Below are 13,781 nucleotides of genomic sequence, written 5' to 3'. Positions count from 1 at the left end.
GTGGCCGCTTCGCTGGTGCACCCTCACTAGATGCATTCCAAAAAGAGCTGCGAATTACAGTTGCACAAGATTGGGAAAGTAGGTTGGAGCCAGACCTGGGGACTCTGGGGCGGCCCTGAAGGGACCCAGCTGGGGGAGCCTCTCTGCTCCTTTCCCTCTGGGTCAGGGAGGTGTGGTTGTTTAACGAGAGGCGTGGTCTGAGGTCAGGCAGGCTCAGTCCCCACACGCCTAGTGGGATGACCCCTCCTGTTCCTTACCTAGCTCAGCTGGGAGGTGGTCACGGGGCGTCCAGAGGGATGCGCGGGGAGGACCTGCGCGCAGGTGCGGCGTGAGAGTCGGAACCTTCTCGTGTGTCCTCCAGGTGGGAAGAGGAGAAGGAGAGCCCAGGCGGTGTGAAGTGGACGCAGCTGGAGCACAGAGGCCCGTGGTTCGTACCCCCGTACGAGCCGCTTCCTGAGGGAGTTTGCTTCTACTATGATGGTGAGGACTGCCTGGGTGGCTCGAGTGACTGTGGCCAGGGACCTTCTGCACCTGGTAACTGGCGGCCACCCAGGCCTGCTCCGCTGGTGGCTCGCCCACCAGGGTCTGGGCTGACCCGTGCACCTGGGAGACAGCCAGCACTCCTTTGCTCAGGAGCCAGGCCAGGCTGCTTCCAAGTCTGCAGTTCAGAGGCTCCCTGAGACATCAGGGGGGCCCTGCTCATCTGCAGCCTGGCACCCTCTCAGAACTGCCGTGCTTGGGGGCGCGGGGGCTGCACATCCAGTGCCCAATGAACCAGGTGGTGTCCTTGAACTCGCCCAGCTTGGTTCTGCCACCCCTGCCTTCCTGCTGTACTGGCATGGCCCACGTGGGCTTACGTCCAGGAGGACCTTCTGGGTGAGGGTCTGAGTCTCTGGGTCCCTGGGAGTTTGGAGCAAGCTGCCTGCGGTCTCCCAGCTGTTACCGTGGGCATGTGCTGACTGGCCCGACCCCTCACTGTCCCTTCCCTGGCCTCTGGCCCTCATTCTCTCCACCCCTCTGGTTAGGAGCGTCAACTTAGTTGTGTTTTTTTTGTTTACTTTTTTGGCTGCGTTGCTGTGCGCGGGCTTTTCTCTAGTTGCAGCAAGCGGGGCTTCTCTTATTGTGGAGCACGGGCTCTAGAGTGCAGGCTCCGTAGTTGTGGCGCACGGGCTTAGCTGCTCCGTGGCATGTGGGATCTACCCGGACCAAGGCTCGAACCCATGTCCCCTGCATTGGCAGGCGGATTCTTAACCTCTGCGCCACCAGGGAAGCCCCTTCTGCTTAGTTTTGTGCTTCTAGTTTGACCTGTTTCCCCCCATTTTCTGCATCTCTGCTAAGGTAAGCCTTCTGAAGGCGGCCCTCCGCCTCTCCTGGGTCAGACCAGGCCCTCGGCAGGGCATGCGCGGGCACTGCACACAGGCCAGCCTTGGTCACTGGCAAGTTGTCCCAGCTCCTGCAAGGCGCTGCCACAGGGAGGCCCTTGTTGACGGCAGGGAGGACTGCCTCCCCTCCTTCCCCTCCTCTCTCTCTGGGGCTCTTGTAGTGCTCGCCTCCTTGGGGGATCTGGTGACCCCGTGGGCTCCTGCTGGGTCACACGTGCCTGTCCCTGGGGGACACTCGGGCAGCACACACAGCCACGCTTCTTCTTCGTTAACTGCGACTCCATCGATGTGGGTGTTGGTTTAGAATCTGGTTTTCTGAGCTAGACTAGATTCCGTGACTGTCAGAGCCTGCCCTGTGCCTCGTGGGCACCTGGGCGGCCCAGCCATGGGAGGGGACGCTCTCAGGGCAGGAGCTGAGCCCCTCGGGCTTTGGCTGCTCAGCTAGTTCTCTGTCCTCCCGAGAAGCTGGTTTGGGGAAGAATTGTGCTGTTTTATCACAAGTGCCTTTTTCTTATTATCAAAGTAACGCATATTTGTTTTTCCAACGTTTGTGATAAAAATTTTCAAACGTACACAAGAGTTGAGAGAACTCCGCGGTGAAAGCCCCCGCCCACCCCCCCCCCCACCCCCCCCCCCCCCCCGGCCTTCGCGCTGCTCTGCTGGATCTCTGTCCCCCGCTGAGCCGTCTCTAACGCTGATTCTTGGAGTAAAATGTCGCAAGTCCTTGGGCAAATGGGAGGGTGTTTAAAAGGTTGCAGCTGCTACAGTTATTCACATCTTTCTGCTTTGGAGCCTTAACTTTTGTTTTATTTTTACATTACGTGGCGATGTGTGTCCTAAAACTTCTCGTGTTTTTGAACTGTAAATTTCCATGTAAGTGTAGCAGCAAAATAAATCATTAAAGCAGTATAAACGTGAGCAACTCTGGCCGTTGACGCCTTCTGCAAAGGCCTGGCCTGGGCTCCAGGACGCTCACAGCCGCACCTGTGCACGGGTGTGGTTGTCTTCTTAAATTTAGAGCCTTCTCCTGAACTACTAAAAGTCAGCCATGTTACGATATAATACAACGTGTGTAACAAAGCGCGACTTAAGGAGCAGGATGTTGTGGGCCGGAGGGTGAGGCAGGGTCGGCTCCCTAAATCAGTGTGTCTTCCGGCGTCTGCAGGGAAGCCCGTGAAGCTGAGCTTAGCAGCTGAGGAGGTCGCCACGTTTTATGGGAAAATGCTGGATCACGAATATACAACAAAAGAAGTTTTCCAGAACAACTTCTTTAGCGACTGGCGGAAGGTACGTGCTGCGCGGCCCTGGTCTCTTGGTGTCGGCCTGCTGCTGTCGGACGGTTGCCCGCCCTCACTTCTCTCCAGTGGCTGGAAGGGCAGGCAGAGCCAGGCTTAGAATCTCCAGGAAAGGGAGGTTGCGGGGTGCCAGGAGTGGCATTTTCTGGCCCCCAGGAAACAGAGATACTCGTTGGGAAGCTATCTGAAGATAAGGTGCTAGTCGTTTTTTCTTTTCTCATTAAAAAAAAACTGGGTTCTGTGCGCGTCTGCACTCATCTTGGCTACACCTGTGGACTCTGCCCCGAGAAAGCGCAGCCCAGACCCCCTTCCAGCTGCTTTGGGCAGGACACCAGCGCCACGTGTGTCCCCTTCCCGGCTGGCGGGCACCTGGGTTCTGCTGCCCGGTGTGGTGCGGCCTCACACCTACCTCTGCAGGGACCTGGGGCCCAGGATGGTGGGGCTGCGGGCTGTGTGCGTGTGGCTGGACTGGGGACCGCCAAGCACGTGTGTGTTCCCACCGCGCGTGGGGCGGTGGGCCGACTTCCCTGGTGGTGAGTGCCATGCACAGCCCACGCGGCAGCCAGAAGGGGCGGTTCTTCAGATGCGGCCACGTGGCCCAACTCAGAAGGCCGCTAGGAGGAAGCACTGGGGCCTCAGCTCTCCGCCTGTCCACCTGCACACCTGGGCCACCTGCCTGAAAAGGCTCTCTTTGGGGGACAGCTGCAGAGGCTGCTGGTCGGGGTGGCCTTGGTGTCTTTGCCCAGAGTCTGCTCCTCCTGCTTCTGGGATGTCACCATTCCCTGTGGAGTGGCCCCCTGCCGCGGTCGGGGAGGGTCCCCGCTGCCCCTGTGACCGTTGCCTGTGTTGGATGTTGAGAACGCGTGTCTGATTTTGGGGCAGGAAATGACAGCAGAAGAGAGGAAAGTAATCAAGCACCTGGACAAGTGTGACTTCACGGAGATCCACAGATACTTTGTGGACAGGACGGCCGCCCGGAAGGCCCTGTCCAAGGAGGAGAAGCAGGTCGGGCTGCTCTGGGGCTCAGTCTGGCTTGGGCCCCCGGGGCCTTGCGTGGGAGGCTGCTGGTATGCAGAAGACGACCCCCTCCTCTCACAAAAGCCGTTCCTGTGGGATTCTTCTAGACGAGACCCCGACACGGTGTGGTGAAGGGGCCTCTCTGATTCCACTCTGTTATTCTCAGACACTTCTGAGTTACGTGCCCCTAAACGCATTTAAAAAGTGCTCCGTCCAACCAGAGCACGGGGGGACAGTGGCCCCGCCATGTGAACTAGTGGCTCCGTAGTTCGTGCTCCGTGGTGACAGTGGACCAGCACAGCTGCGGCCGGGATCTGGGGGGCAGGCGCCCCACCCTGTGCTCGGCCTGCCTGCCTTGCTGAGCCTCCCGGGCTCCCGCAGCAGTGAAGGGGCTCTGACGAGCCGTGGGCACCAGGCTCGTCCTGTCTCTTCACCCCTAATGCCTACACGCTATTCTATGAACGCAGAAGCTCAAAGAAGAGGCGGAAAAACTTCAGCAAGAGTTCGGCTACTGTATCTTGGACGGGCACCGAGAGAAGATTGGCAATTTCAAGACCGAGCCCCCTGGGTTGTTCCGGGGCCGCGGTGACCACCCCAAGATGGGGATGCTGAAGAGGAGGGTCCTGCCGGAGGACGTGACCATCAACTGCAGCAGGTGCACGTGGGGCGCGGGTGGGTGGTGTTTGGTCCCGCCTCTAATGCGGGGAGTGGGGCCCAATGCAGGGTGTGTCTCTGTCACTCCAGGCTCTGTGGGCCGGGTGGGAGGGCACCTTCCCCACAGATGGACGCTCTGCAGCAGCCCATGTGCTGTTTGCTGAACCAGCCCTTGTCACTCTGCCCCTTGCTTGAGATTTCACTCCACCAAGAAAGCGTGTCCGTGTCCGTCCAGCACAGTTTTCCATAGTTCAGGTGATCGAGATGGGCTAGTAACACATGAGCGTTTGGAACTTACGGGCCGCGCTCCAGCAGGAGCTTCTGTCCCTCGGCTGCGTGGACACGGCCGAGCCGGGCCGGCAGAGGCATCCTGGGAGCCCGGGCCCATCGCGAGCCCAGCGGCGGCTTGTGTCCCGTGGAGCTGCCGAGCTGGCAACGCGTGTGGCCTTGGGGGTGGCCGTCCCGGGTCACGTGTGGGAGCAGCTCTGAGCGAGCCCCTCACATGCCTGGCGACACAGAGGCCGCGACGCGAGGGTGTGGCCTGGGCGAGGAGGCACCTGCAGTGCCAGCGCAGTCGCAGGAGGCGGCGGCATTTGGCCGGTGTTTCAGGGAGCAGGGTCTTGGATTGTCGGGTTTGGGTCACTCTCCTGCTGCAGGGACTCCAAAGTACCCGAGCCTCCGGTAGGTCACCGGTGGAAGGAGGTGCGGTGTGACCGCACGGTCACGTGGCTGGCGGCGTGGACAGAGAACGTGCAGAACTCCATCAAGTACATCATGCTGAACCCCAGCTCCAAGCTGAAGGTGAGCCGGCTCTGACCCGCTGCCCCCGGCTGGGGCCGGGCCGCTTTGGCAGGGAGTCCCTGAGGTCATAGGCGTTAGCAGGCCAGTTTTGAAGTGATACTGTGTCCAGCGGCCATTTGTCTTAATTAAAAAACAAGGAATTTAGATTTACACTCTCTTTAAATTTCGCTGAGTTTGGAGTCTGCCCCCGGCCCTGAGCCGAGCAGGTGAGAGCGGGCCCGGGAGGAGAGTCGGCAGTTTCCTGTTTGAAGGGATCACCAGGGTTTTCTCTGCTACTCGCTCCCTTCGTTAGGGGGAGAGAGACTGGGAGAAGTATGAAGTGGCTCGGCGCTTGAAAGGGGTTGTGGGCGAGATCCGTTCTCAGTACCGGGCCGACTGGAAGTCCCCAGAAATGAAGGCGAGACAACGCGCTGTGGCCCTTTATTTCATCGACAAGGTGCGGATGGTTCCAGGCTTTCCCGCCTGCTGTTCGCAGATGCTCCAGTCGGTCTCAAAGACCCGGTTGGACGGGCAGCTGGGGGGACCGTGGGGCTCGTGTGTCCTGAGCCGGAGCCTCGGGCAGGTGGAGGGGTGGGTGTGTGCCTGAGTGCGTACGTGTGTGCGCCCGCCTGTACGTTGCGTGCCCGAGGGGGCGTGTCTGTGTGTGCGGCGCGCCCTGATGGGCCCCGTCCGCCCAGCTGGCGCTGCGAGCCGGGCACGAGAAGGAGGAGGGCGAGACGGCTGACACGGTGGGCTGTTGCTCACTCCGCGTGGAACACATCCGGCTGCACCCAGAGGCCGATGGCCGCCCATACGTCGTGGAGTTCGACTTCCTGGGAAAGGACTCGATCCGCTACTACAACAGAGTGCCGGTGGAGAAGCCGGTGAGTGGCTGGTGTGGGCGGTGGGTCGTGCCCCATGCTCACCCCTGAGATCTGGGCGCTCTCTTTCGGGGAGCATCAGGGGAAGGCGCAGGGCCACGAGGCCCCTTTGCCTGTCCCGTCAGGCGTGGCTGCAGGGCCAAACACCCGGAGGCCGAACTGGACCTGCCCTCCAAGGCGCCAGCGCCGCCACTGCTCTCCTGGTGGGTTAGGGTGGCATTCTAGAGGCCAGGATTCCGAGAGCAGGGTGTTGGCAGGGCCGTGCGCCCTCTGCGGCTCTGGAGAGAAACCTTCCAGGCCCCCTGGCGTCTGGAGGTGCCCGTGCATTCTGGCGCGTTGGCTCGAGGCTGCAGCAGTGCAGCTCTGCCTCCGTTGTCCCCGCGCGTCTGTCTCTCTTCTTGTGAGGAGGACACGGTCCTGTCGGAGGGCCCCCCGACACACACTGTGACCTCATCTTGACTCATTGCATCTGCAAAGACCCCATTTCCGAAAAAGGTCACGTTTTGAAGCTTTGGGAAGGACGTGAATTTGCGGGGGGCACTGTTCACCCCAACGCGCCTGGGAAGGGTCTTCTGGCCGCTGGGCGTGCAGCTCGCTGTGGTCACTCTGGCGGTGTCCCCGGTCTCCCCTCTGTGAACGAAGAGGTTCGTTCAGGGGTTGAGCCTGCTGGCTGACCGCCATGCCCACGGCGCCTGGCCTCGCCCCTGCCGGTGGAGGGGCGGATGAACTCGGGGGGGTGGGCACGGGGGGTTAAGTCTCTGGTTTGCAGAGGGCTCTGAAGGGAAATCAGGATTTCCACTCCTTCTGGAGTGACGAGCCCTAGAGTGTCAGTCGCCCTGGCCTCCGTCTGGGTGGGCCCCGTGTCATAGCAACGAGAGCAGACCCAACACTGACCACCTGCAACTTACACACACCTTACACACAGACATGGCTGCCCGCACACAGAACGGGAAGTCTGGGGAGACCGTCGAGGGTGACAGAGAAACGCCCACTCGGGAGGGGCTGCACGGCGTGCCCAGGCATCTGAAATCTGTTCCAGGGCATGAATTGGTAGGGAGCCACAGGTGAGGAAAGGGAGAGGCTTTCCTTGGAGCAGGAGAAGGGGTTTTAGTAACAGAAGATAATCACCACGGGTCTCAGTTCGGGCCGCTCTGATAAAGTACCCGGCCCGGGCGCCTCATTAACAGCGTTTCCGTCTCCTGGTCTGGAGACTGGAGTCGGGGGCTGTGAGCCGGTGAGGCCCCTTCCTGCTGCGGCCGTGCTTTCTCACTGTCCTCACGTGGCAGAGGGCGAGGGAGCGCTGGGGCCACTTTCCTAAGACACGAGCCCAGTCAGGAGTCGGGGGACTCGGGGGCCGCGGTGCCGAGAGCGGGGGCTGTTCTGGTCGCTCTGGAGCTGGACACCTGGGGTCCAGCCCTGTGGGGCACACGCAGAGCGGCGTGGAGAGACAGGCCCAGGCTGACACGAGCCGGGAGGACATTTGCGCTCCCTTAGCAGGACGGAAAGGAAAGTGAGGGTGGGGGGAAATTGGACAAAGGGACCTTGAAGGTCCTCTGAGGCGCTGTGGTGTCGGGCGAGTCTGCCTGTGGGCGTGGGGTCGCCTGGAGGGACCCGGCGCGGGTGACGGAGGAGGAGCCAGGGTGTGCGTTGTGAGGGGACAGTGCCAGCCTCGCGACGGACAGCAGCCGGGACACGTGGCGCGTGACCCTGCGGTGGTGCCGACTGCTCCCTGGGAGAAACCCCGTCCGCTGGTCTCCCAGTTCTGTCGCACAGCTGGCCCTTCGGGCCCCTCGTTTACCTCCATCTCCTCGGCCCCAGGAGGCTTCTTCCTGCCCAGGGCACGAGGGGGTCTTTGTAAAGGCTTCTTCTCTCTGCCGCAGGTGTACGAGAATCTGCAGCTGTTCATGGAGAACAAAGGCCCTGGGGCTGAGCTCTTTGACAGACTGACCGTAAGCCTGGGGGGCTCAGAGCAGTGCTGATGGGGTGACCCAGGGCTGCCAGCGCAGCCCGGCCTGTCTGCGTCCAGAAGGGCCAGGCTGACGCCACGGCGCGAGCGTTGAGTGCCGACTGGCACGTTCTCTTGCACGAGAAGGCTGAGGGCCGTCTGTCTAACCACCAGCTTCCTTCCACCCAGAGGTGTGGGGCGGGGGGCCGGGAAGAGTGCTATGAAACTGTCCCCAAAGGAGACCACGTTTTGAGACCCACCTTCTTCCCCGTGTTCAGACTGCCAGTCTGAACAAGCACCTGCAGGACCTGATGGATGGCCTGACGGCCAAGGTGTTCCGGACCTGCAATGCCAGCCTCACCCTGCAGGGCCAGCTGAGAGCGCTGACCAGAGGTGAGAGTCCCTGGTGTGGGGACAGGGCGCCTGCTTGTGTGCTGGTGCCCGGCTGCTGGGTTGGTACGGAATGCCTCGGGGCCGGTGTCCAGGGCGGAGTGGAGCTCCCCTGGCCCGCGGGGACGGGTCAGGGATGTGCGGGTCCCCAGGCCGAGCCGCCCCTGCAGGGCCACCCGCACGGTTAGGCCCCCTGCCCGGTCTCCGCGTCTGCTCCTCCACAGAGTCGGTTTTGAAGCGCCTGTCCAGCTCTGCGTGTCCCCCCATCGCGTGCGGGAACCCTCTTCCTGCCACTCCCACCCCCAGTGGGGGCTCCTGGACGTGGGCCCGATGCTCTCGGGGGGCTCTGGGGAGGCCTCTTCTCTGCCCCTGTTGTGAGGCCCTTGGGCTAGGTGCGGACCCTGAGCCCTGTCCTGTGAGGTCCTTCCTCGGGGCGGCGGCGGCTGTTGGCTTGTGGCTGCCGCTGTGTAACAGGCTCCTGTTTTCTAGCTGAAGACGGCATAGCCGCGAAGATCCTGTCTTACAACCGAGCAAATCGGGCTGTTGCCGTTCTCTGCAACCATCAGCGGGCAACTCCCAAGACCTTCGAGAAGTCGATGCAGACTCTTCGGTCGAAGGTGCGCGGCGGGCGTGGCGGGAGGGCCTCTGGGGGCGACTGTGTGGCTCCCCTCCTCTGCCTTCCCTGGGACCGCACGGCCCTCGGAGGTGCTTGGGCACATCAGGGTGCCCGGGGCCAGGTGCTGGCCAGGAGGGGAGAGCCGGCTAAGGGAGGGCCAGAGGCTGTCCTGCGCGGCCTTCTGGTGTGGAAGGGCCTCTAGCCCAGGAGGGAGGTCAGCGGAGCAGGGGGGCCGGGTCTGGCTGGAGCAGGTGGTATGTCTGGGGCCTCTTGGCCTCACCCTGTCCCCTGGCCGCAGAGTGACCCATCAGGGCCAGCGCTCCGGCACCCTGACTGGGCGGACGGGTACCCAGGGGACCCGGTCAGCTGGGCCCTTTGGGGGCCTCGGGCCTGCAGGCTGTGGCCGGTGGTCCCTGGGGCTGGACTAGGGCGGGCAGGAGCAGCCCTGACTGGGTCCCTCTTCTTCTGCAGATTGAGGCGAAGGTGAAGCAGGTGGCCGAGGCCAAGGCAGAGCTGAAGAAGGCAAGGGCCGACCACAGATCCAGAGGGGACAGCAGGTCCAAGAGGCAAGTGTCCGGAGGCCCCGCCCATCCGAGTCACGGGGTTGGCAGTGAACCTGCTTTTCTCTTCCCCAGTTCTCGGGGTTTCTTTTCAATCATATTTTCTGATTCAAAAAATACAAACTATATTTGTGCCAAAAGGTGAAGCAGTGCAGAAGTGCAGGAGGAGAAGCGCCTGTACTCGGGCACCCGAGCTCCAGGCCACGTGGGTCTCTCCTTCAGGAGCTCTCGGCTCTTGGCTGCGGGCGAGCGGTTCCGGCTTGTTCACAGAGCTGCACAGCCGTCGTCACCGTACATTTTAGAGCGTTTCCATCACTGCAGACAAACCCCCTCCCCTCCCCCAGCCCCTGGACATTCGCACAAATGGAATCCCACCATCTGTGGACCTTGTCTGGCCTTTTTTGTTTAGCATAATGTTGCTGAGGTCCACCCGTCAGTGCTTCAATCGCCGAATGTTCCGTTGTGTGGCCAGACCACGTTTCACTGTCCATGTGTCTGGACGTTTGGGTGTTTCCACTTCGTGACTTTTGTCGTAGAATTGTTGGGTTACTCTGTAGCGCCAAGGTTTAGCATTTTAAGAAAGCGCCACCTGTTGTCCGCCGCGCTCACGTTCTCACCAGCCGTGCACTGGGTCCCAGTTTCTCCACATCCTCGCTGGCACTTTTCTCGTCTTCCCTCTTTTTGGTTACAGCCCAGCGGGTGTGGGTTTGGTTTGCGTTTCCCCGATGGCTAACAATGTGTGCGGATGTTTTCTCTGCTTATTGGGCGTTTGTGTGTGGTCTTTGGAGAAATGTCTGTTCAATCCTTTTTCGGTTTTTCAGTTGAGTTCTTTGTTTTTTTTACTGTTGAGTTATAAGAGCTCATTATTCACTCCAGATACGAGCACCTTTTCAAGTATATGATTTTTTTTTTTTTTTTTGGCCGCACCACGTGGCACGCAGAACTTCCCCAACCAGGGATCGAACCTGCGCCCCCTGCAGTGGAAGCGTGGAGTCTTAACCACTGGACCACCAGGGAAGTCCTCAAATATATGATTTGAAAAGACTCTCTTCCATTCTGTGTGTTGTCTTTTTACTTTTTTGGTAGTTTCCTTTGAAGCACAAAAATCTTGGTAAGTCTAGTTTTCATTGCTTATTCTTTAGGTATCACGTCTAATAAGGCTTTGCCTGACCCGAGGTCATAAAGATGCATTTCTAGGTTTTCTTATAAGAGTTTTATAGTTTTAATGTTTACATTTAGGTAGTTGATCCATTTGGAGTTATTTTTTGTATATGGTGTGAGGTAAGGATTCAACTTCATTTTTTCTCATGTGGACACCCAGTTTTCCCAGCACCGCTCCCACTAGCTGAATGGTCTTGACACCTTGTGGAAGATCAGCTGATGGTAGGCGTTTCTGGGCTCCGCTCTGTTCACGTTCATCTGTCTGTCTGTCTTCCTGCCAGTACCATTCAGTCTTGATTCCTGTAAGTTTGAAATCAGGAAGTGTGAGCTCCAATTTGGTTTTCTCATTAAAGATTGTTTTGGCTATTCAGGGTCCCTTGAAATTCCATATGAATTTTAGGGTTGGCTGGTCAGTTTCTGCAGGGAAGTCAGCCTGGATTTTGATTGGGATGCGTTGACGCTGTAGGTCAATTTGGGAAGTACTGCCTTCTTAACAAGGCCAAGCCTTCCAACCTGTGAACACTGGGATGTCTTTTCAGATGCACTGTTCTTCTTCCATTTCTTTTAGCAAAGTTTTGGAGGACAAGTTTTGCACTTTTGGGGGTTAAGTTTATTTGAAAGTGTTTTATTTTCGTTGCTGTTGTAAATGGAATGGTTTTCTTAGTTTCACTTTTGGGTTGTTCATTGCTGGCTTTGTTGCGTGTCCCTGAGCCCACCCACAGGTTCCATGATTCGCGAGGAGGATTCCCAGGACTCGGCATCGAGCTGAGGTTCCTCCCAGGGGCAGGACACACGGGCGGTTCTCAGGTCCTCAGGCCGCTGCGCACGACTCCTTCCCACTCCCTGGGCTCAGAGCCGGTGCTGCCGCCCTCCTCCCCAGGGACCAGGATCTCAGGAGTGTTCCCCCTCGTTGTTACAAAATCATGTTCGTGGCCAGTCATCATAGCTTTGCATTGCTTTCTTTCCCAGACCTTTCACCTGGGTTTTGTGCACAAGGGGCAGAAGTGTTGCCACAGAGAAACGTTTGTATGCATCTGGGCGAGAAAAACACACCACACCCAGGCGCTGGCGGGACGGACTCTGGAGTTTTCACAGAGGTTCCCGTGTTTATGTAACGTCCACGTGTGCACGGCTGTATCCTCCTGCTGATCCAGTGAGCAGCAGCGACGAGATGGGCTGCATCTGGGGGTCCACCTGCCCCACTGGGCTGTGTGCCGGGGCAGCCCCCTCCCCTGCTGCGGGCTGCCCTTACCTGGAGAGTCTCAGGTGGAGCGCCGAGGCATCCCTGGGGCAGCTGTCCCTGTGATGTGCCCCCCTACCCCCTGCTGGCACACGTGCAGGATCCACCCTGGGCCGTGGGCAGTCTCTGCGTCAGAGACACACGGCCCGGCGCACGTGATTTCTGACTGCCCCGCCGGAAAAACGGGCCTTTTCCCGGGGGCATCTGCAGGTGACCCCAAGGTCCAGCCAGCAGCTACGTCTGCATGGTTAGGGTCCCATGAAGGGGTGTCCTGAATCTGCCACAACCCTGGGGTCTGAGGTCCAGTCCTGGAGCCTCCGTCCCACTTGCTCTCCCGCTGCAGACGGTGCTGGGTTTCTGCCTAGAGTCAGGCGCAGGCAGCAAGACCCGAGATTCCCAGCAGACCGGCGGCTTTCCTGCAGCAGCAAAGTGGAGACGCCACAGGTCCAAGTCACAAGGCTTCCCTGAGCCCTCAGTCGCTTGTCCATCCGGAGGTTAGAAGTTGATCTGCTCCAAAGGGCACACGTCAGGCCAGAAGGTCACCAGCCTGGGTCCCATCTCACGAGAGTGCGTTAGAAATCCACCCAGCTCTCCAGACTCCAGGACGTGTCTCCCTCTCGGGAGAACCTCCTTCCTCACGTGGTCTCCTTCCCCAGAGATGTCAATAGGCAAAATCAGAGTAAGAAACCATCGTTTATGGAGATGTGTTTGCTGCACTCAGAGTTTGAATCCTGACCCTCCCACAGGCTGCAGAACAAGGCTGTTGAGTCCCCTTGGCACTTTTCCTGGGCATCCTTTCTGATTGCAATGATTCCTCTGGCATTTATGAAGTTACAAGGATTTTCCTTTTTTTTTGGCCGTGCCGTGCAGTGTGTGGGATCTTAGTTCCCCGACCGGTGGAAGTGCGGAGTCTTAACCGCGGGACCGCCAGGGAAGTTCCAGCCATTTTACATTTTATGTCAGCTTTTTACTCTACGTCCAGATGCGGTAGCCACAAAATACAGAGCCATTGCAAGAATTGTACTGTTTTTCTTTTTCTTTTTTTTTAATATTAATTAATTTATTTAGGCTGCTCTGGGTCATAGTTGCGGTACGCGGGATCTTCATTGCGGCATGTGGACTCTTAGCTGCGGCACGCATGTGGGATCTAGTTCCCTGACCAGGGATGGAACCAGGCCCCCTGCGTTGGGAGCACAGAGTCTTACCCACTGGACCACCAGGGAAGTCCCTGTCGTGCTTTTTCTTACTGCGAATTTTTTCAATTCCCGAGCAGGTAAACCTTTACAGGGTTAACGTTACAGCTGCCTGGGAAGATCCCAGCTGGAATGGGGGTTGTGGGGGGAGAGGGGAGACCGGCAGTCTTTTCTAAAACTCTGTTCCAGGCTTTTCTGCTTGGAGGGGAGAGCAGTGTAAACTTTTAACATTTTTGGCCCATCCAGAGCTCAATTTTGGGAATTTTTGGGTCCTTTCTCCCACCTGGAGAACAGAAGCCCAGGCATCACCTGAGCTGTATTTTCCCCCCTCGCTTCAGCCATGGTGGTCAAAAGCAGCCTGAGGATCCGAGCCCAGTCAGCTGGGGTTGGACCTGTCATCTCCAGGCTCGCCTTCTCACAGCAGACGGCAGCTCTCCTGCTGTTGCACACCGAGCGAGACTCTGGGCCACCCAGGGACCAAGGGCGTGTCCTGCCCCAGCCCTTCGTCCTTCCTTTCCAGAACAGTGTTCTTGCCGTGTTTCATGGGTCCGAGTGATAGCGAATCCCACTTTCCCTCTGACTCCCCAGACCCCCTGTAGGTTCGATGATTCCGTAAGACTCACAAGACCCTGCACGGTCACGGCTGTGACTTCGTACAGTGAAAGGT

General features: G+C 59.0%; 1 protein-coding gene across 4 annotated transcripts in view; it reads left to right on the top strand.

The window, feature by feature from the left end:
* Positions 1–13,781, top strand: part of TOP1MT (DNA topoisomerase I mitochondrial) — a 34,288-nt gene that overhangs the window by 16,828 nt on the left and 3,679 nt on the right. For all 4 annotated transcript variants that reach the window (XM_082433497.1, XM_082433498.1, XM_082433499.1 and 1 more), the window contains 11 exons: positions 362–480; positions 2,548–2,669; positions 3,560–3,682; positions 4,162–4,349; positions 5,005–5,149; positions 5,442–5,585; positions 5,827–6,012; positions 7,890–7,958; positions 8,233–8,347; positions 8,834–8,961; positions 9,432–9,526. In XM_082433497.1, the coding sequence (XP_082289623.1) occupies positions 362–480; positions 2,548–2,669; positions 3,560–3,682; positions 4,162–4,349; positions 5,005–5,149; positions 5,442–5,585; positions 5,827–6,012; positions 7,890–7,958; positions 8,233–8,347; positions 8,834–8,961; positions 9,432–9,526 (1,434 nt within the window). The remainder of the gene's footprint in view (positions 1–361; positions 481–2,547; positions 2,670–3,559; positions 3,683–4,161; positions 4,350–5,004; positions 5,150–5,441; positions 5,586–5,826; positions 6,013–7,889; positions 7,959–8,232; positions 8,348–8,833; positions 8,962–9,431; positions 9,527–13,781) is intronic.

This window comes from Balaenoptera physalus, assembly GCF_965194825.1.
Source record: "Balaenoptera physalus genome assembly, chromosome: 17".
Taxonomy (NCBI): Eukaryota; Metazoa; Chordata; class Mammalia; order Artiodactyla; family Balaenopteridae; genus Balaenoptera; species Balaenoptera physalus.
This window is presented reverse-complemented; position numbering and strand designations above follow the sequence as displayed.